At 45.3% G+C, this 20902-nt stretch overlaps 1 protein-coding gene and 1 pseudogene across 2 annotated transcripts in view; one reads left to right on the top strand and one right to left on the bottom strand.

The window, feature by feature from the left end:
• Window positions 1-20902, top strand: part of GRIN2B (glutamate ionotropic receptor NMDA type subunit 2B) — a gene marked incomplete at both ends in the record, with an annotated part of 306665 nt that overhangs the window by 235805 nt on the left and 49958 nt on the right. The window contains one exon of the mRNA XM_081248303.1: window positions 20665-20867. Coding sequence (XP_081104429.1) covers window positions 20665-20867 — 203 coding nt within the window. The remainder of the gene's footprint in view (window positions 1-20664; window positions 20868-20902) is intronic.
• LOC308625152 (small ribosomal subunit protein uS8-like) lies at window positions 8951-9976 on the bottom strand (annotated as a pseudogene). Its single transcript has 2 exons — window positions 9886-9976; window positions 8951-9442 (listed from the first exon to the last, which is right to left on the bottom strand). The product of its transcript is annotated as a small ribosomal subunit protein uS8-like (transcript).

Here is a 20902-nt window from a genome sequence, read left to right as displayed (position 1 = left end):
ACTGAGCCTGCGCGTCCGGAGCCTGTGCTCCGCAACGGGAGAGGCCACAACAGTGAGAGGCCTGCGTACTGCAAAAAAAAAAAAATCTATTGTGTTGGACTTACAATACATTTCACAGACTATTTGTTATAGCAGTTAGCCCACCATAGCCAATCCACCAGATGTTGTAAGACGGTTTTCAGTATGTGTATTTCTTTCTTCTCCATTTTATTATACAGTCTGCCCTCTGTGTCTACGGCTTCTGCATCCTCAGATTCAAGCAGGATTGAATCCAACCAACTGGGGTTGGTTGAATCCATGGATGTGGAACCCACAGATACAGAGGACCAACTCTGGGACTTCAGCATTCATAGATATGGCATCCTTGGCTGGTCCTGGAACCAATTCCCAGTGCATACCGAGGCACGACTATAAGCTTCTGGAAAGCAGAGTCTGTGTCAGTGTCTTCAGTGTCCCCTGCAGGGAGTCTCACACAGAGTCCAGCACAGCCCACGTGATCAATAAAGAGTTGTTGGTCAGAGAGCTTCTCTCTACCTTTTATTCTAGGATGAGTTAAAACATGAGTAGGAACATGGCCAAATCATACGCATTTTTCATTTTGCTTTGAAATCCATCTTGGAAATGAAGGATGTCTTCTGTATGTGTAGCAGCTCAGAACTGACATGGTCAGCGAAGTGTGACACACATTTTTTGTTATACATAAATGGATTATCTGCTGTGACCTGGCTCTTCCATCATCTCAGCATATTCCTCTTGTCAACAGCTGTGTGGTAGGCGATGAGAAGGGCCCAGAGCCAAGGGAGAATGAGAAACAAGTGGGGGAGGGTTTGGGGGTGGGTGCTTGTGTTGCTGGGTGTGAGTCGTGAATACGTTCTGCAAGCAAAGAAAATGTTGATTTTTTTTACTATTATGTGAATTTTCTTATCTATTATGAGACATAATCAAGAGTTGAAATAGAAATATTAAAGTGAAGACCAGGTAGGGTTCTGAAATAACCCCTATCGTAGGCAAAGATGGAACTTTATCACAGCAGGAATGTATCAGTGTGACCTCACATCTCTTCGAGGGAAGAAAAGGCACTTTATTTCCACCAGTTAGCTGAAGCCAGGCAGGTGACACATGGTAAATATTAAAATCCTCATTGTGGACAGGGGTGAATTTTACCTTGTGGTCCTTGATTCCTTAGAAGAAAACCCTATCCTTCCTCCTCAGTTGCAGCGGCCAGTGTCGTCATGAACCTCTTAGTACCACCCCCACCCACTCTACTTCCTGCCTCTAAAGACCCAAGTTTGAAAAACAATGGTCTAAACCAGTGGTTCTCAAACTTCAGTGTGCCTCAGGTGTGTTAAAAACCGAGATTTCTGGGTCCTACTCCCACAGTTGCCGATTCACAGGGTGTGGAGTGAAGCCTGGGAACGTGCATTTCTAGCAAGCTCTCGAGTGATGCTGATGGGGCTGGTGTGGGGACCACATTTTGAGCACCACTGGTCTAAATCCCCTCAGCCTCACTTCATGTTAACAGAGGAATCTGCGAATGGGCCCAAGTGTGACAGCCTGACAAGGTGAAGGATGCCGGGCCGTGAGAAGTTCCTTCCTCCTAAAGCCAGAGCGAAGCTGCTCAGGACCACTCAGTGAAGTGTCACCTTCCACCACTGGCCCCCAGTGGCTCTCTCTTTTGCTTCCCCATATTTTTTCCTTCGTTTCCCCTTTAGTAAAATGAAGAGGTCACCACAGATGAGTGGTCCTCCATCCTGCTGCCCATGAGAAGCGCCTGGGGAGATTTTTTTTAATCATGCTGTTGTTTAGACTACATCCTGCAATTCCAAGACTGAGGGTGGGGACAGGACCCAGGGATCAGCATTTTGATAGCTTTACAGGTGATTCTAATATACAGCGTGGTTGAAAAATGACTGAATCTGTCTAGACCACGTCCAAATCTGGGAGTCTTTGTTTAGCTCCTCCCCGCCACAAATGTGGAGTCTCGCCTGACCTCTCTGGCCCTCCACCCTCTGCCCAGACCTAACCCTCAAGCCTCCTTGACTCTTGGCCCTGACCCTTCACTGACTTCTCCCTGTCCACTTTGTATTCTATTTGCTGGGTGGCACGAAGTCACTGCATACCTCATTAACTTCCTCTGCTTAATTGGGCAGAGGACAAGTCCCCAACAACTGAAGAATACATGGAAATTCACTGACAAAAACATAAACAACGAAGTAGGAGCGCTTTTAGAACCCCTAGGAAATGTTAACTGTGGAAGCAGAGAAGGGACCCATTCCTGGAAATTGACTTTGACTCATGAAGTCACACTAGAGCTGGAACTGTACACATTTCATTTAATATTGACTCCATATTATTTATTCCCCTAGGCTGGTCCAACCCCATTTTGTTGTGACCCCAAAAGATTTCACACATACAGTTGGCCTTCCATATCCGAGGATATGAGTGCTGACTGTACTATGTTATTTTATATAAGGGACTGGAGCATCTGAGCATCCCTGGATCTTGGTACCTTGGTGGGGGGACAGTCCTGGAACCAGTACCCCGTAGAGATCAAGGGATGGTTGTACTTTATATTTACCATAACTCAAGTGAGTACAGTAAATCTCTCTTTCCTAAATAGTCCTTTATCCTTTAAATAAGCAAAATGAATTAGAAAATGGAAGCAGTGGTCTGCATGCTTTGGCTTTTCCCAAACACACTTCCATTGCAACCATGAAGACAGTGGCAGTGAAGCTGGTGGCTTTGCCTGCTAGGAATTAGAGGGTTTCCATTTTATTTACCTGAGTAGGTGCAGATTTAGAATTGCTAGTGGGGTACAACCTAACATCACTTTAATTTTATTCTGACCCTTTGTAACTTGAATTAGAAACACTGGAAACTACTTTTTTTTTCTGGACTGCACTTGAAGCTTTAATTGGTGGAGCCTTTTCAATCAGGTTGTCATTCTCAATGAGGTGGCTTTTTTTTTTTTTCCAGTCAAGTGGCTTTAGTTGAGTTAGGTGAGGGGCACTGAGGCAATTTAGTCATTTAATTCCACCATATGCTTTGGACAGAAATCAAGGGCCAGAGACTGGTGCTTCTCTGCTAATTAATCCTCCATGTCAGGCATCTGGAAACCCGTCTCTTCTGCCTTGTCTGAGTTGACTAATTAATTAAGCTGTGTTTGTAAACAGGCCTTTTCTCCCCCAGCACTTTTTTCATCATCTGTTTCTTTAGCCGCAAGCTGGTGACCCCATTTAATGGTAAACAACCTGGCCAATAATTTTGCTTTCCTAGGGGCTGAAGAATTTTCATTTGGAGGCTGCCCAGAACTATACAAGAGGCCCAAGCTTTAGAGGGAGGCAGACAAGGATTTGAATCCAATTCAGCCATTTTTTAATTATTATGTGACCACAGGCAAATGACCTCACATCTCAAAAGGTCAGTTTCCCCATTTTTCCCCTGCAAAACCTACCACTTAGGCCAGTGTCTGGCATATCCTCAATTTAAGTACCTCTAAATAAATTAATACCTTTAAACATCAAGGGTATTTTCGGCTTGATACCACCTTGACTTTGTGCAGGGAATAGTCAGTTTCAAGACATTTCCACACACATCATCACATTTGTCGCTCTTGAACCCCTTTGGTGGAGTTTTGGTAAATGTTGTTAACCTCATATTTTACAGATAGAGAATCAGGCTCAGGAAAGTAAGGGCCAAGGTTCCACAGCTGGTTAGAGCCAGAGGCCGAGCAAGTGTCCACACTCTTGGCCCAGTGCTCTTGCTCTGAGACCAGGTATCCCCCTGGCCTTCAGTGGATGATATAAAACTAGATTATAAACACTGGGGAGAAAAGGAAGAGTTATACGAGATATCCCAAGAGCGTCTTCTACAAGAAAACGGTAAGATACCACTGATATGAAAGGTGTTGAAATACCTACTAGAGAAATATTATTTGATACATGGAAACATGATGACTGTTTAACTTCAGAATTTCCCTCACTGTCCCACCCCCTTATGTTGGTTCATGGGTAAATTGCTAGTCATTGTTGTGAACCAAAGTTATTAACTAATTCAACAACATTATACTTACATTTGGACAATTTGTTATATTGGATTCTTCTACCAGCCCTGTGAGATTAGCAGAAGTAGAATATACCTGTAGGGCTTCCCTGGTGGCACAGTGGTTGAGAGTCTGCCTGCCGATGCAGGGTTCGTGCCCCAGTCCGGGAAGATCCCACATGCCGCGGAGCGGCTGGGCCCGTGAGCCATGGCCGCTGAGCCTGCGCGTCCGGAGCCTGTGCTCCGCAACGGGAGAGGCCGCAACAGTGAAAGGCCTGCGTACCACACACACAAAAAAAAGAGTATACCTGTAAACATATATACGTAACTTCCCACATTGCTGATAAAGAAATAGAGTCCAAGAGGTTAAGCGATTTGTCACATTCACAGGACTTGTCAGGAGTAGGGCTGAGCCTGAAATCTAGGATTTCCATCTCTATGTTTAGCACCATTTCAACAGTACTACAATTAAGAAGGGCTTACGTCAGCACTGTACTTATTTATATTAAAGTGCGCTAAAGGACTTTGTGCTATTTTGTCTTTTAATTCTATCTCCATATGTCTTTCTTCTTGCTTCTATCTTCTTCATTGGTTTTGCCAGCTACACAGAGCCTTTTCCTGAGGTGGACCTACTTCAGTTAACCTCTGCTATGTAACAAGCACCCCAAAACCTAGTGACCTGAAACAACTACCATTTTATTACTCGTTATTCTTTGGGATAGTTTGAGTTGGGATAAGCTGGGTGGTCCTTCGGTTGGTCTCACATGGGAACACTCGCCTGATGTAGTCATCTGGTGGCCCAACCAAGGGTGGGTTAATCCATAATGGCCCCACTCGTGTGTCTAACTGTTGCTACTGGCTATCAGCTGGACCTTATTCTGCAGGCTTGCTCATCCTTAGGGAGCCTGGCCCAAGTTTTTTCAGAGTTGTCAGCCAACATGCCAAGAAGGCAAGGCCCTTTGCACTGTCAATCATCAAGTCTCTACATGTGCCACATTTTTTGCTGTCCTTTTTGTCAGAGCGAGTCACAAGGGCATGGCTACTGAGACACATGATTTATTGGGTACCACTAATATAATAAACTACCATAAATGGGTGTAAAAATAATATGCACCTTATAAGACTATAGTGAGAATTAAATTTGCTAATCCATGTTCATTACTTAGCATAGTCCCTAACACAGAGTAAAATGCTCAATAAATATTAGTCAGTATTAGTAGTAGAATCACCATTAGCCATTATTAACTGCCAAGAACAGATTCTCCTTTTGAAATCCCATTCATTCATTTATTCAACTAACCTAGTAATACTGAGTGCCCACTGTGGTACTATTCTCTATGCTGAGCATTTGGGAAAAAAGAAATAATATTTAGTCTCTGCCATTGAGGAGCTCATAGTCTACTGGAGCAGACCAGACACACAAGCAATTAAATATAGTGTCGTATGGCAAGTTCAGTGACGGAGGTTTGCACAGGGTATTTGGGGAGTACCAAAGAGGGATACCTAACCCCTTAACCCAGCCTGGGGGTGTGGTGAGAAAAGGCTTCTTGATACCATATGAGCTGAATCCTGAAGGTTGAGTGGGTTTCATCCAGAAGAACAGGCGTTTAAAATAGAGAATTACAGCATGAGTGAAGGCATTAGGTAAGAAAGAGAGTAGTGTGCTATTATCAGAGTGAAAGGCTAGGAAATCTGAAGAGATAACCCAAAAAGAAAGTGGGAAGACAAGAAAGACAGAGAGAGAGAGAGAGAGAGGGAGAGGGAGGGAGGGTGGGTAGGAACGGGAAAGATAAAGGGAAAGTACGGGGAACAAATGTGTCCTCTCCCAAGGAGGTTGGGTACTTTTCTGTAGGTGAATGAGGAGGCACTGACAGGCTTTGAGAAGAGTCGGGATGGGGTCAGATCTGTACTTTAAGAAATCTGGGGCCAAGAAGAGGATGAACTGGAGGAAGATAAGAGTGGAGGGGGCCAGGGCTTCCCTGGTGGCACAGTGGTTGAGAGTCTGCCTGCTGATGCAGGGGACACGGGTTCGTGCCCCGGTCCGGGAAGATCCCACATGCCACAGAGTGGCTGGGCCTGCACGTCCAGAGCCTGTACTCCGTAATGGGAGAGGCCATAGCAATGAGAGGCCTGCGTACCGCAAAAAAAAAAAAAAAAAAAAAAAAAAAAAAACAAACTAGAGGGGGCCAGGGACCAGCTAGGAGTAATCCAGAAATCCAGGCAAGTGATAGAATATCTGAGAATGGAGGCCAGACTGAGATCCTTTCCTGCCATTTCCACCCTGCAAGGCTGGGGGAAGGCACTTGGGTGAGAAAAGGAATGACTTTAGATATCCTAGTTTGGGATAGCATAGTCCAGAATATTCTGGAAAAAAACTATTTTCTACATACTTAACAAGTGTATGCCTGTCCACAAAATGGACCTTTTCTGGCTAAGGAGGGGTGGTAGACCCTGGACAGTCTTAGAGTGTTCTTATTAGGAATTTATTCCTCTTTTGCATGGCCTTAGTGAGGTGTGAGCACACTGTTCTATGAATTCTACAAGGGACCTTCTTGGACACACATCTTCATGATTTTTTTCTTTTATCTGTGGTCTAATCTTTTTAAACTTTAATGCATCTTCAATGACTTTGATCTCTTCTATTTGTGTTCCCTTATTGCCTCAGTTATTTTTATGTGCCTTATCAATGTTTATGCCTTGTTTCTTTTCATATATATTCACAACCTTATGCCTTGGATTTCCTGGATGATCACGCTCTCAACTCTGCTGCTTCATTGTCCCTGAAAGCACATTCGTAATCATCAGCGTTTACATTCAGATTTGTGGCCTGGGAAACATTGTCGTTACACTTATGCAATATGTTCCTTTTCCAGAATCCCTTCCATTACTTTCCTTTTGGCTCTCATGTATGAGCAACCGCAGTGCTGAAAACAGCTCTCCACAACCTCACCTGATAAGGTCTTGCTTCAGTCCTGGGCATTTTTTCTAGCTCCTGAAGATTTGCACGAGAACCCGATTTTGCTTGTTTGGTGGGTTCACTCAGTGTGCAACATTTGCATCATTTTTCTTAGTGTCCTGAGATGTACTTGATACAGGTGCTAGCCTTATGTATGTACGATTTATGCGTAGATTCTTGCATATTTTCAAATAACCTTGTCTTTAAATATTAAATACATTTAAAATTCAGAGAGGGGACTTCCCTGGTGGCGCAGTGGTTAAGAATCCACCTGCCAATGCAGGGGACACGGGTTCGAGCCCTGGTCTGGGAAGATCCCCCATGCCGCGAAGCAACTAAGCCCGTGTGCCACAATTACCGAGCCTGCCCTCTAGAGCCCCCGAGCCACAACTTCTGAGCCCACACAACACAACTACTGAAGCCCACGTGCCTAGAGCCCATGCTCTGCAGCAGGAGAAGCCACCGCAATGAGAAGCCCGTGCACCACAACGAGGAGTAGCCCCCGCTCTCTGCAACAAGAGAAAGCCCGTGCACAGCAACGAAGACCCAACGCAGCCAAAAATAAATAAATAAATAATAAATTTAAAAAAATTAAGTGAAAGATCATGATGGACGATGTAATGAAACTCATCAGGAGGCCAAGGGCAGAGCAAGCTGGGAACGGTTCGGTAAAGCATTATTTGAAGAACAGTATAATCACCTCTGGCTTCCAGAGGTCTCGCACAACGAGTTGGTGCTTTCGGGACGGTGGCACTGCTTCCACTTAGTGTCTTTTGTCCTGCTGCTGCTCTGGGCCTCTAGGACATCTGATGGCTATGGCGGGCCCGAGGCACATGGGCTCCCTAAGGAGAACAGGGCGGGTGGGCTATTCTGGATCAGTACCATTTACTGAACATTATTACTACGTGCCTGATACGGTTCTTATGTGTCTTATCCAATAGTTGAGGCAACATAGAGGAGTGGCAAAAAGTGAAGACTCTGGTATTAGAATGTCTGGATTCAGATGTTGTCCCTACCACTTGCTTGGCTTTTGAAACCTCTATATAGGGATCTTATAAGAACATTCTGGTTATAAGCTCTTAATCCTGGAAAAGGATCTGTGGAAGGGGACCATGGAGAGTAGAAAAGGAGACGGAGGGAATGGAAATAACGGGACCTGGCAGCAGAGTTTAGCATGCGGGCCAGTGGGCAGAAGGTACTTTGGTATACTTTGGACCTGCCAAGTGAGACTGGCTGCAAGTGCAGACCCTGTGATTGTCCAAGTAACCCCTCCCCACCTCCCCAAGGCCTGGGGGCCGGAAGGGGATGCAGCCACAAGTCACTGTGGGACTTGACAACAGGAACTCTGCTGATTGGCCCTGCCTACACCCCAGAACCTGAGAACTTGAGGGGAGGCCTCCTGCTTCTCCTTGATCCCATGCAGGGGGTGCTTATTTAGGAATGGCAGTGGGATCTGCCTGTTACTGGTGACACAACCTACCTCCTGGCCTCTGAGATGTTCACAGTAAGTTGGTGATAAACGCCAACCACGACCAGCATCATTTACTCAGTGCTCACCAAGTTCCGGGCATTTTGCAAAAGCATTTTAGGTACATTATTTCATTTAATTTTCATCAAAACCTCATGAAGATAGTTATAGTTATTATCTATTGCCATTTATAGATGAGATAAACAGTGCATTACGAGGACTGTTTTGATGATAAAGAATAAATATCCAACTTGAATGAACTTAAGCAAAAGGCAGATATACTACAAGGATACTGGATTGTCTCACCAGAACCCACGATGGGAATGTGGCTGAGCCTCCAGAACACTGATGCTCTCAGGCATCTTGCTCACTCTCTCACTGGTATATGCTTTCCTCTGGCCACTGGCTTCATTCTTCTCTCTCCATTGGCCAGTTTTCCCCTAGGGTGTGAAACATGGTGGCCCACAGCTTCCAGGTTTTTTTTTTTTCCTCTGAGGCATTTTATTTGCACGTATGTATTACATCCCTAGAAAAAGAATCCAAGGATTTTCCTTCCTGTGTGTTTTCATCTTGCTTCTTCATGGTCCATGATGCCAGATGAGGTTATCAGTACAATGAAACCAAACTGATGGGATGGGAGCAGTTTATTCTGCCATTTTTCTAGATCTTTGAGTTGCACATCAAATCTAGAGTTGGACACTCCACACTTCTTTGGCCTGCCTGTGACGTTCACAACGATTTTCCCCGCCCTGTGATCATTGATGATTTCAAATTCGCCAATGTAACCATGCTTCATCGTCACAGTTAGACACCTGACAATGACTTTGGAGCATGGCCTAATAAGAACCTGTCATTTGCCTCTCCTTCCGGCATTGTTGATCCTCTTGAGAGCATCAGCCAGGACATCATGGGCACCACTATGGCGGCACGGAAAGATGGTGGAAAGAGCTTCTGATTTTCACATATGATAGCTTGTGCTACTGGGGAAAGGCTGACTTAACAGTCTTTGTTCCTAAGGCCAAAAATCCCAAGGATTTGACCCAACCAGTCAGGTGACCGCCCCTCAGCTGTAGCTGGGTCAGAGGATGGACTGGGAGACTTAATAACATGGCCATTCTCAGAGGACCATGTGGTTGGAATCGAGGAAGGGGCAGTTCACAAAAGGAGAGACTGAGCTAAGCAAAAGGGGTGGGAGAGAGAGTGAGTGAGGGGGTCAGGCAGAGGATGGCTGGTTGGTAGACAAAATAGCAGTTATCCACAACCCAGAACTTAAAAGCTTAGGTAGCCCCTGCAGAGTCACACACAACCAAAGCCAGGACTCAGTTTAGGCCTTTCTGACTCAAAGCCCTGCATTTAACTAAGATGACAAATGAGAATGAAGTCGTGGAGTGAGTGAATGTATGAATGCACATGTACATACGTGCATGCATGCATACATATGTAAACACCCGTGAAGACCTTGCCAAGCCAGGGCTCAAATCCAGGAAGTCACATTCAGAACCTTCAGGCATTGTGCACTCGTGCCCTATCCTTCCAGTTTGCAATCAGAGGATAAAGGTAGCAATGACAAGGGAACTTGATGAGGAGCGATGTCCGTGACTGAAGCCTGTAGCCCAGTCCCCCGAAGCAGGTTGTAACACCACCCGCATCCACCAGTCAAGTCAGTCAGTCAGCATCCCAGCCCTGCTGAGCTGGGTTCTGGAGCAACCTAAGCCTTGGGCATGTTGCACACATGTCTAGAGCCCCATGATACAGGAGGAAGTTGACTCAGAGGAGGTGGGACATGACTTGGTGCTGTTTAGTTCCAGAGGTCTCTGCCTGGTCCCACATGTCCCAGAGGAGATGGTCCAGGACTCAGTCTTGATGTTCAAGAAGAGGGCCTTTTTTGGAAAAAAGTGGATCGAGGACAAGGTGGATGGGGCTCTGCTCTCAGTAACTGAGCCCCTCTGCGTCCCAGAATGGACTCCGAGGGTTGCTGTCCAAGGATGAGGAGTTGGCTTGGGAGGTTTCAAACCCTCGGGCCAGGAAGGCATCAGATACTTCAGGAAAACATGTTGAATCTTTCAGCTTCGTTGAGCCCATTGAGCAAACTGTTTATAATATGCTCTGACCTAAAAGAATTACTACGCTTTCTAAACTATCCACCTTGCCCCAGGGAGGGGTTTATGGGAGAGGATCACCTGGCTCGGTGGCATTTGTTGGGTTCAAGGCCTTTGGTAAATCTTGAAGGGTTGTAGCAGTTTTACTCTCGTGATCTCTGTTTTTATTTGCGCCTGAATGAAAATATTGCATGTAACCGGAAGAATGGCATGGAGTTTCGTCTGACATTTTGAAGCAGATCGAGTTAAGAGTTTGAGAAGTTGGAGTTGGTTCTGGGAGGAAGGTAGGCATGCCTAGGAGTTGCTGTTGTTGGTAGTAGGAGTAACAGTAACAGCAGGAGGGGAGGAAGGAGGAGAAAAAATAGCAGATGCTGCTTGCGTAACACTACTGCGTGCCAGGCCCAGAGGTGAAAGAACTCACCAAAGGTCACACAGCTTGTCTGTGCCCTGCCTCCTACTGCCACCATCCTGCCTGTGCCCCCCACCCGCCACGGACTCCAGTTGACACTTGCTGTAAAGTCTTCAGACACAACCATGAGTCCCAGCTTCTGGGAGGCGTAGGTGACTGGAGGGGGGCTGTGGAGCTGAAGCAGACCCTCTTCTCCCGGATCACGGCAGGGAAGGAGTCAAGAGGCCAGAAATATGCTCTTGGCCACATGGCACAGTGCAAGAAACACGGGCTTCCAGAGTCAGACAGATCAGGGATGACGTCCTGGACCCTCATCGAGCCTCAGTTTCTCTGCCTCTACTGTGGGCATCGCAGTACCCGCCTATTTGGGAGCTAGTGACAATGAATGCCATCACTGTGTGTGAAGTGCCTGGCACAGGGCCTGACCCAGAATACACACAGTTACTCTAATGTTATCGCATCTCTGCTCGTGGTGTTATCTGAGATGATCACAGCTGTTCTCTGGTGCCGAGGGAATCAGCACCTTCCATTCCCGGCCCCAGATTCTACCCCCGCTCTCCACTTCTCCATTCCTTCACTCTCCAGAGCAGAAGAGATGGAGGGAGGACCCGTGGAGAACAGGGACCACACAGGGGGCGATGGGCAGTGGCAGCAGTGGGTCTGCACAACCCCCAGGGAGCCCCGGGCTCTCTCGGAGGGGCAGGGATCAGCCAGGGATAGCAGATGAGGCCTGAGATGACAACTGACATCTCAGTGCCGCTGGGAGACCCACACAGGTGCCAGGCAAGAGTGGCTGGAAGGGTCTCCCTTCGGCGTGTGTGCCCAGGGCCACCGGTCCCCAGCTTAGTACATGTCAAGGCAGTAAAGGGTCAAGGCAGCACGGATCAAATTTGAATATGGAAATTATTTTCTAACATATTTTTCAAAGCACTAGCTTTCCAAATCTAGACATCACTGAGTGTGCACGTGATTAGGGGACGGAGCGCAGCAGATGTGCTGTTGTACGTACAGCCATCCACGTGGAATTGAGTCCACCCAGGGCACTCTATAATCTAGAGGCAGAATTGAGAGAGGCAGTATGTGAGGCAACCCTTACCTACTACAGCCTTTCCGTGGAAGAGCCCTGGACCGATATCTAGCACTGGAGGCTTTCTGAGGGTATGAAGTATTTGTCCCCCAGTGACCCATCAGTCAATAATTTACCGAGAACACACTTGTTTCAAGCCAGTACAGGGACAGAAAGAGGTAAATAATGCAGTCTCTGCCCTCGAGTGCTTAAAGACACATTCAGCGACAGAGACAGAGGTTTTAATGTAATAGCCCAAGGGAGCAGTTGACCCACAAAATGATTACGGAAGATCAAACAGAGCTTCTTCTCTGGCTGGGGGTGGACAAGCACAGCATCATGGTGTTGCTGAGGCCTGAGGAGGGCTACGAAGGATGCAGAGTACTTGAGAAACGTGGGAGGGGCTGATGGAGAGAAGACTGTGCAGCCCAGAAAACGAAGCTGCACGTCGACCACACATAGTATAGACAAAGCTCCGTGCAAAAAGTGAGAACAAAGAACACTGCGAGAAGACATAGAAAACAAATGTAGGGTTACCAAAGGGGAGAGGGAGGGAGGAAGGGACAGATAAGGGATATGGGATTAACAGATACAGACTACTCTACATAAAATAGATAAGCAACAAGGATTTACTGTATAGCACAGGGAATTATATTCAACGTCTTGCAATAACCTATAATGGAATATAATCTAGGAAAAACCAACTTAGTTACTTAGCTGTACACTTGAAAATGGACACAATATTGTAAATCAACTATCCTTAAAAATAAATAAATAGGGCTTCCCTGGTGGCGCAGTGGTTGAGAGTCCGCCTGCTGATGCAGGGGACACGAGTTCGTGCCCCGGTCCGGGAAGATCCCACATGCTGCAGAGCAGCTGGACCCGTGAGCCATGGCCGTTGAGCCTGTGTGTCCAGAGCCTGTGCTCCGCAACGGGAGAGGCCACGACAGTGAGATGCCCGCGTACCACAAAAAAAAAAAAAAAATTAAATAAATAAATAAATAAATAAATAAATAAATAAATAAATAATAGTAAAGACCAAAGTATTACAGAGACAAAGCCAAGTACATCACATCAATTAATATAAATGAGCAAAATTTAGGTATTAAGACAAAAAGACTTTCAGGTTGGTTTACAAAGCAAAAGCCAACCACATGCTATACTCTAGAGACACACCTAAAACAAATTTAGTACTTTTATACTTCTTCCCATTCCCTGACTCTTAGTACATGCTCTTTCATTTTCCATTGTCAAGGTTTATAACACACACATTTCATTGCCTAACCTTAGTTTTTCTAGTGTTTATTCCTAGCTCTACATTTAAATGAGTATTGTAACTAACACTGCCAAACATTAAAACAAGGAATGCTATGAGAGTGGGATAGATCTTTTTTTTAAAGTAAGGGTGGGAAATCCAGCGTTCTGTATAAAAAGAGACATATTTTACTTTGACAGAAAGACATAAAAGTAAAATCTTGTGCATAAAAAAATACCAAAAGCAGTCAGAAGACAAATCTTAGAGTAGAAAAATGTTTCAAGCACATCTGACAGATAAAGGGTTACTATCATACTATACCAGGAACTCCCTACAAGTAGATAGGAAAGACCAACAACTCAACAGAAAATGGGTGAAGGGTGTGACTGGAGGGTAAAAGAAATCAAAATGGCTAACAGACGTGCAAGGGTGCTCTGGTTTACCACGAGTCAAGGAGATGAAAATTAGAGCAATTAGATACCATTTTTTATTCTTCAGATTGGCGAACGCTTAATAGGGGTAACAACCTAGTGCTGGTGAGAATGTGAGCAAGGCACATTCTTGTGCTTTGCTGATGGGACTTTCAGTCACTCTAAACCTTTGGTAAAGTAGTCTGGCAACATCAAGCACATTTGAAAACACAAATGTCCTTTCATTCTACTTTTTTATTATTGGTAATTGATGCTTTGGAAATACCAAGATATGTATTCAATAGTATGTGTTTTTGTTAAATTGGGGGGGAACATCCTAAGTGTTTATCAATAGGGATATGACTGAATAAATGAGGATGCATTCATCATTAGGAAGTACTATGCAGCTATTAAAAGGACTCAAGTCTGCCATCTATTGAGTTGGAAGGAAGCCCACTAAGTGGGAAAAGCACGTTTGCAGAGACATGCATACTATGGCCTGGTGTCATACATACATACATACATACTCACACATACACATCTGACTTTGGAAAAACACATTCATACATACATACATACTCACAGATGTATTTTGTATGAATCTAGAGAATGGATGGTCATACACCAGAATATTTACTTGCTTATGAGGAATGGAGGGGAGGGATGGATGCAGAAAAATAAAGACTGAACAAAATGAAGTTTATCAGACACTTAACCTTTGAAAATCCTCAGAGCTAAGATGTGTAGCTTTGGGGGAGGAGAAATAGGAGTGCCCTGCTCTCCTCAGATTTCTGTTCTATTAGGAGTCTCAGGCCTGCTCCAGGGCATGCCCCACACATGACAGCTGCCTGCTTGACACCTCTTTGGGACGGGATGGGGTGCAGATCCGGGCTGCCTGGCAGAGACTGCTGGCCCCTTCAGCTTGCTCAGGGAAATTACATGTAGTTTTCAATTTTGCATTCTAACAGTCAGACGAAGGCGTCAAATAAGCAGCAAGCATTTAGTATTAGATCCGGATGTCATCTCCAGCAAGAAACAACAATGCTTTGACTTGGGGAAAATAACCTTTGATGCCTAAAGAGGCTCTATTAAGGGCTTTCATGCCAGCATCTTGAGAGATGACTTTGCCTGCAGATGAGAGAGGCTGCCCGGGGAGAACGATGCCCTCTGCTCTCTGGGCAAGGACTACGGTGGCCTTCACAGAAGCCATGCCCTGCCTGGACTCCTCTCCTTCTCCCCAAGGACATGCTCACCAAGGGGACAGATTCGGGGGCTTCCAGAAGGAGTGCCACCCCTGTGTGCCCCAGCGTGCTGTTGGGTGCCAGCTTCACTGCCGGCGGTGGAGGAAATCTGTTAACACAAGGAAGACTTTGACATCTCCCATCACCACAGATTGGTTCTAGAATTTTCCTAAGGGAAAGCTTATGGAGTAACACGCTGCAGGTTTGTGAGGTAGACTTCCTTCTGAGGAGAAATCCCCAGCTGAACAGGTGTTCACCTTGTACAGAGAGAAGCAACCAGAAACCCTCAAAATGACTCCATGTTTTCCTGAGAAAACTAATCAGAGATTTTTTTTTTTCTTGAGAAAGATGAGTTCAGGTCTCAAGAGATCTTCTGAAATCTTAGTGTGGCAGGGAACTGCATTTTTACAGACAGATGTTGTTGTTAAATGTGCTTCTGGAGATGTTTGTTTAGTGCTTTCCTCTGAGGAATTCAGAGTGCTTTACAGACATTTTCTTCATTTTTTCTTAAGGTTTTTTTCTTTCTCCTGAACGTGTTTTACGCTCGACTATAAATTTTTCATTCACTTTTTCTCACTGAATTTTTTCTGAAATATTTCCTGTTAACCTCATTTCCTCCTATCTGCATATCCAATATGATATACTAACGCCAGTTCAGACGCCCTAGAAAAGAATTCAAGATTTTTCCTTTCAGAATCTCAGGCTTCTCTTTCTCTATTTACTTTTACAAACTTTCCCATTTTTAATACTTTCACCATACTTTTTCCCCCTTAAAAGCAGAATTGCTTGAAATATACCTTGTTCTTCCACATAAATAGCCCCTATTTTATTTAATTTTAGTTGTTTACTTATTTCTAACTGTCTTGCTTCACAAGAAGTTGAAGTAATTAATTTGTGGTAACTAAACACATTTTTTAACATAAGCACCATGTAGTGGCATTGCCAATCTGATATTCATAGCAGAGTTGTGTTGAGTTTTTTTCAAACCTGTTTCTCCTTTCAGTCCTGAAGGAATTTGTTAACTTTCTTTCTCACTGTAATCATCCTTGAAGAAACAAAGAAAAAAAGAATCAAGACTTTAAGACAAGCTAATCCTTTGTAAAATCAGATCAGATACTTCCCTCCCTTTAGGAAATAACCACTAAGAACATCTTTTTACTGGGCTCTCATCAGATGGAAATGTAGTAGGGAGCCTGTGTCCTAAAGATCATGAAATTATGTAGAAGACACCTAGCAATCACTCCCTATTTTACAGATGTGGAAACTGAGGCTCAGAGAATTATAGATATTTGTCTGCAGTCACAGAAATACTTAGAGACACATTCAGAATTTAGTTTAGGAAGGACTTCCCTGGCGGTCCAGGGGTTAAGATTCTGTGGTCCCAATTCAGGGGGCGTGGGTTCGATCCCTGGTCGGGGAACTAAGATCCCACATGCCTTGGGGTGAGGCAAAAAAAAAAAAAAAAAAAAAAAAAACAACTTACTATCCCACATATATTAAAAGGATAAAAAATGAATCAAAAAAAAAGAATTTCGTTTAGGAAACAAGACATCAAAAAAGTCACTCAATAAGGTAGTAAAGAACATGAAATAGTGAATGGTTTGGTTATTCTGGGCAGTGGTGACCTGGTAAATGTTTAACTGCTGGAGGCAGGGGTGGGCAGGGGCAGCCCTGATTTCACGGTGCCCACGACCAGTTTCAAGCTACCAACCTGAAGCCATCGAACAAGGAGTTGGGAACAGATTTATACGATCTAGCTGGCTGTCAAGAGTAACAGAGATCTTCTGGCTGGAGGGGCGGGGGTCTCTAAGGAAGAGAACTAAGCTAGACCAGTTCTCTCCACACGTGAAGGACCATCCTTGGTCCTTCCATGGAGCAGCTGCAGGACTCTGCAATGTTGCTGTTGCCTCAGCAGATAAACCACTCTTCACCTACTGAGCTACAAGGCCCAGCTTCAAAAAGGGTCCCAGTCAAGCTTTTCCCGGACCCTTTCAGAAATAGTCACTTCTACTCTGAATCTGAGTCATTTTTTAGACCTTTTATTAGGGTAATTACCAAAGCCTGACTTGATATTACTGTCAATAGACAGTGTCTTTCCCCAGGGGACTGTCCTTGGAGGACAGGGACCGTGTCTTACTCCTTCATTATTATCTGAGAAGCAATGCAGGATGGTGGGTGGGAGCCCAAGCTCTGGAGCCAGACTGGTCAGCTTCAGATCCGAGACACTGTGCTCACTTAACCTTGAGACCATGAGCAAGTCATCAGACCCCTCTGTTCACACCTGCACAATGAGACATTAAATAACAGCCTGCATCTCACAAGCTCACTCCAACGATGCATGAGATTCCTGGATGTGTTTGGTGCTTAGCACATACTAAGCCCTTAGTAAATGTTGCCTGGTATTGTTTTCTCTAGCACACAGCCCAGCGCCTGGCACAGAACTGATGTGCAGTTGATGTTGGTTGCATTACGTCGAAGTGAAGCAAGGATGTGACCCAGCTATCTTGACAGGAAGTTAAGAAAGAGTGCTGGAGGAGACCTCATGAACAGAGTATTGCTGGGGAAATGAGGATGAGATAGTAAATAAAACTCAGTTGATCATAGGATTATAGGATCAGAGCCAAGCTTTCCAGCTGTGGTATGATGAACACAGAGCAGGGTGGGATCATCCATACCCTCCCCTCCCTCAGTGAGCTGGACGCCGTAAGTTTGTAAATATACCATTTGTCATTGCAATAGCTTGTGTAGACTGCTGTTCCTTGAAATATCTCCTTTTCCATATTGTGCAGTTGCTTTTAAAAAATCTAAATGCTAGACATTAAGTATAAATACTGTTGAATTTTATTCCATTTCATTCAGTCCATTATTCCAGTGAATTCATATGGCTTCCAACCTTGATTCTGCATTGCAGTATATCTTCGATCCTTTCTAGTTTGTGTTATCTGCAGTTTGGTGAGCATGACTTCTGTTTTGTTTTCTGAAACACTACACAGGCCACTTCTAAAAACAGAGTCCCCGACATGTCACTAGAGACCTTTTTCTGTGTTGGCATTAATTCGTTAAACAATCTTTTTTTTTTTTTTTGGATATGGATTTTAGACTCCTTTCAAATCCATCAAGTATACAAGGATCTATATTATATTCCCTCTTGTTCACAAGTTTCATGAAAAAACTTTGCCAACATGCTATGTCTGCAGCATTTTTGTTTCACAGTTAGAGTGAGACTATCAGAAAAGAAAATACAGCCAGCTTGTTGAAACCTGTCCCTGATTAACCTATGTTAACTTCCAAAACCGACAACTTCCTTTTCCGACTTTAATAAAGGATGCATGTTTCAAAATAGTGAAGTTAACTGTATCAAGGTAGATTAGGCTCAATGCACAAGTCTTGACCATCTAGGTGAGAAGTTTGGACACAGTCCTGAGGGTGGTGGGAAGTTGTTGAAATTTTTGATAGAAATTATATGATGAAATGATGTTTTAAGAAGGGCCATCTGGCAGCAGTGTCCACAGTGGACTCTAGGGGAAACCTTATGTGAAGTTTGAAGTTGCCTGCAGTAATCCCAAGATGGGCTGCTGGACGACTGGGCTAAGCTAGTATCAGTAAAGATGGCAGAGCTTACATTTGGATAAAAGGAAAAATCTCAGAGAGACTACTGGGGGAACATGATAGCAGTGAAAAAAATAAAAATAGGTACCTTAGGGCTTCCCAATCCTTTTCACATAATGGAACATGCAGAAAATATCAGTTTGGCCACTGGGGTGACTAGGGCCGCTTGGAGATGGACATGACCCAATGTCATGGGCTCCCACGGCTGGGTCTTCCCTTCCCCAAGCCCCACCTCCCCCAAATCACAGACAGAAGACATTAAGATCTCCACATGGGGGCTTCCCTGGTGGTGCAGTGGTTGAGAGTCCACCTGCTGATGAAGGGGACACGGGTTCATGCCCCGGTCCGGGAAGATCCCACATGCCGTGGAGCGGCTAGGCCCTTGAGCCATGGCCTCTGAGACTGCACGTCCGGAGCCTGTGCTCTGCAACGGGAGAGGCCACAGCAGTGAGAGGCCCACGTACCGCAAAAAAAAAAAAAAAAAAAAAAAAAAAAAAGATCTCCACATGGCTGGGAAGCTATTTGGACATTTTTGTTTTAGAAATGAGTAGTCTTAGTAATATGAAGAAAAATAGACTTGTACCAAAATCAGGACCAACAGTACAGAAGAGACCATACATGTAAAGGGAAGCAAATGTTTGCTTCAGTGCATAATTCTGAACACAGAAGTGACATATGGCTACACACTTGGAAGAAAACTAGCTTCAGGGTTAATGCCAAACAAAAGAGCCCAGGCCACTGAGCCACTGCCCGTGTTCCAGTGACGTGCGAGAACAAAGGCGGTGGCTGTACAGGCCTAATTTGGGCATGAAAGTAGGCAATGCCTACCAGACAGCTTAGAGGGAGGTATAAGCCACACCAAGGGAGACACTAGGTAGAAACTTAGGTGTAGACAAAAGCAGTAGCAAAGGAGTGAATTTTGGTTTTGTATTAATACGGAAATCTAAGCCACTTGCTTGAAAACTTACGACAGACTGCCCATTTGTTGCTCCTTGTTGGTTTTCGTAGCTCATCAATTAAGTCGTTTCGTAGTCCTGGTGCCTCACCTGTGCTACTAATTTGTTTTGCTGCATAGAGGAAAGAACATGCAGGAACTTGCCATCTCTAATTCCTGGTGATAACTGAAGATGTTTGGTTGTAGAAAGTTAAAAGGCGTTCCCTCTTTCTTCAATAAACTCAATGACAGAGTGAGAACAAGAACCTACCAACAAGGCGTGCAGATTCTATTATATAAACAGAACGAATGGCTCTTTTAGAAAAGAATGGAACCCACACATTTCTCCTGATGACTAGCAGCAGGGCCACCATGTGCATGATGCCAGGGGCACCCGCCTTTCACCCTGGAGTCCGTGAAGTGGAGGCACACAGCCCACGGGGCCATGTGTGGCAGCTCACAGAGAGACCCATATGATCCCCGCCTGGGGCGCCCACCCAGCCCAGCAGGTGCGTATCCACGCTGACCTGTGACGTCCATCACCCCCTCGACCACAGTCCCTTCCCCAGCCAACCTGTGCTCTATTCTTTCATCCTGACTCACCCTTTTTTATTCCAATTCAGATCCACCCAGTCCTCCTCGTGGCTTCCCACTAGGCCTCTGGCACAAGCCAAAGCACATCGTTCTGGCTCACTTGCTCCCGTCGCTCTGTTGACCTTTCCAAAGCTATTTGCTGCTCTCACCGTCCTGCTCCCTGTTACAGCTGAGGAGAAAACACCAATAGACACTCAAGGCAGGAGGCCCTGGCCTCCTCCCAGCACTGGGACAGGCTTCAGTCTGAGCACTTATCACACGGTGCTGTAAACATTTGCTTACATTTCTGACTCCTTCACTCAGTGTGAACTTGACAAAGGGCAAAAAGATGCTTCTTTAAGCCACGAGGTTTAGCAGAGTGCCGGGCCCATGTTTGGTAAGTGGGTGAGTAGATGAAGAGCCTACCTTTCTTAGATTCGGACACAGTAAGTCTCATCCTGAGCATGTGGTCTAAGGAGGTTTCGTCTCTATTCTGGACGATGCCTGCATCTCTGGACTTCGTTTAACAGCTTCCCGGGGGAGCCAGGAGAAGCAGCTCTGTCTCCGCCGGTGGTTTCTGAGTCCTTGTTTATCCCTGTGCAGGTGGGGAAGTGGAAAGACAAGTCCCTGCAGATGAAGTACTACGTGTGGCCCCGGATGTGTCCGGAGACGGAAGAGCAGGAGGATGACCATCTGAGCATCGTAACGCTGGAGGAGGCCCCGTTCGTCATTGTGGAAAGCGTGGACCCTCTGAGTGGAACCTGCATGAGAAACACGGTGCCCTGCCAGAAGCGCATCATCTCTGAGTACGTGGCCTGGGAAAGTCAGGTTTGCCCCAGCT

This window comes from Mesoplodon bidens (genome assembly GCF_964165515.1).
Source record: "Mesoplodon bidens genome assembly, chromosome: 11".
NCBI lineage: Eukaryota > Metazoa > Chordata > Mammalia > Artiodactyla > Ziphiidae > Mesoplodon > Mesoplodon bidens.
This window is presented reverse-complemented; position numbering and strand designations above follow the sequence as displayed.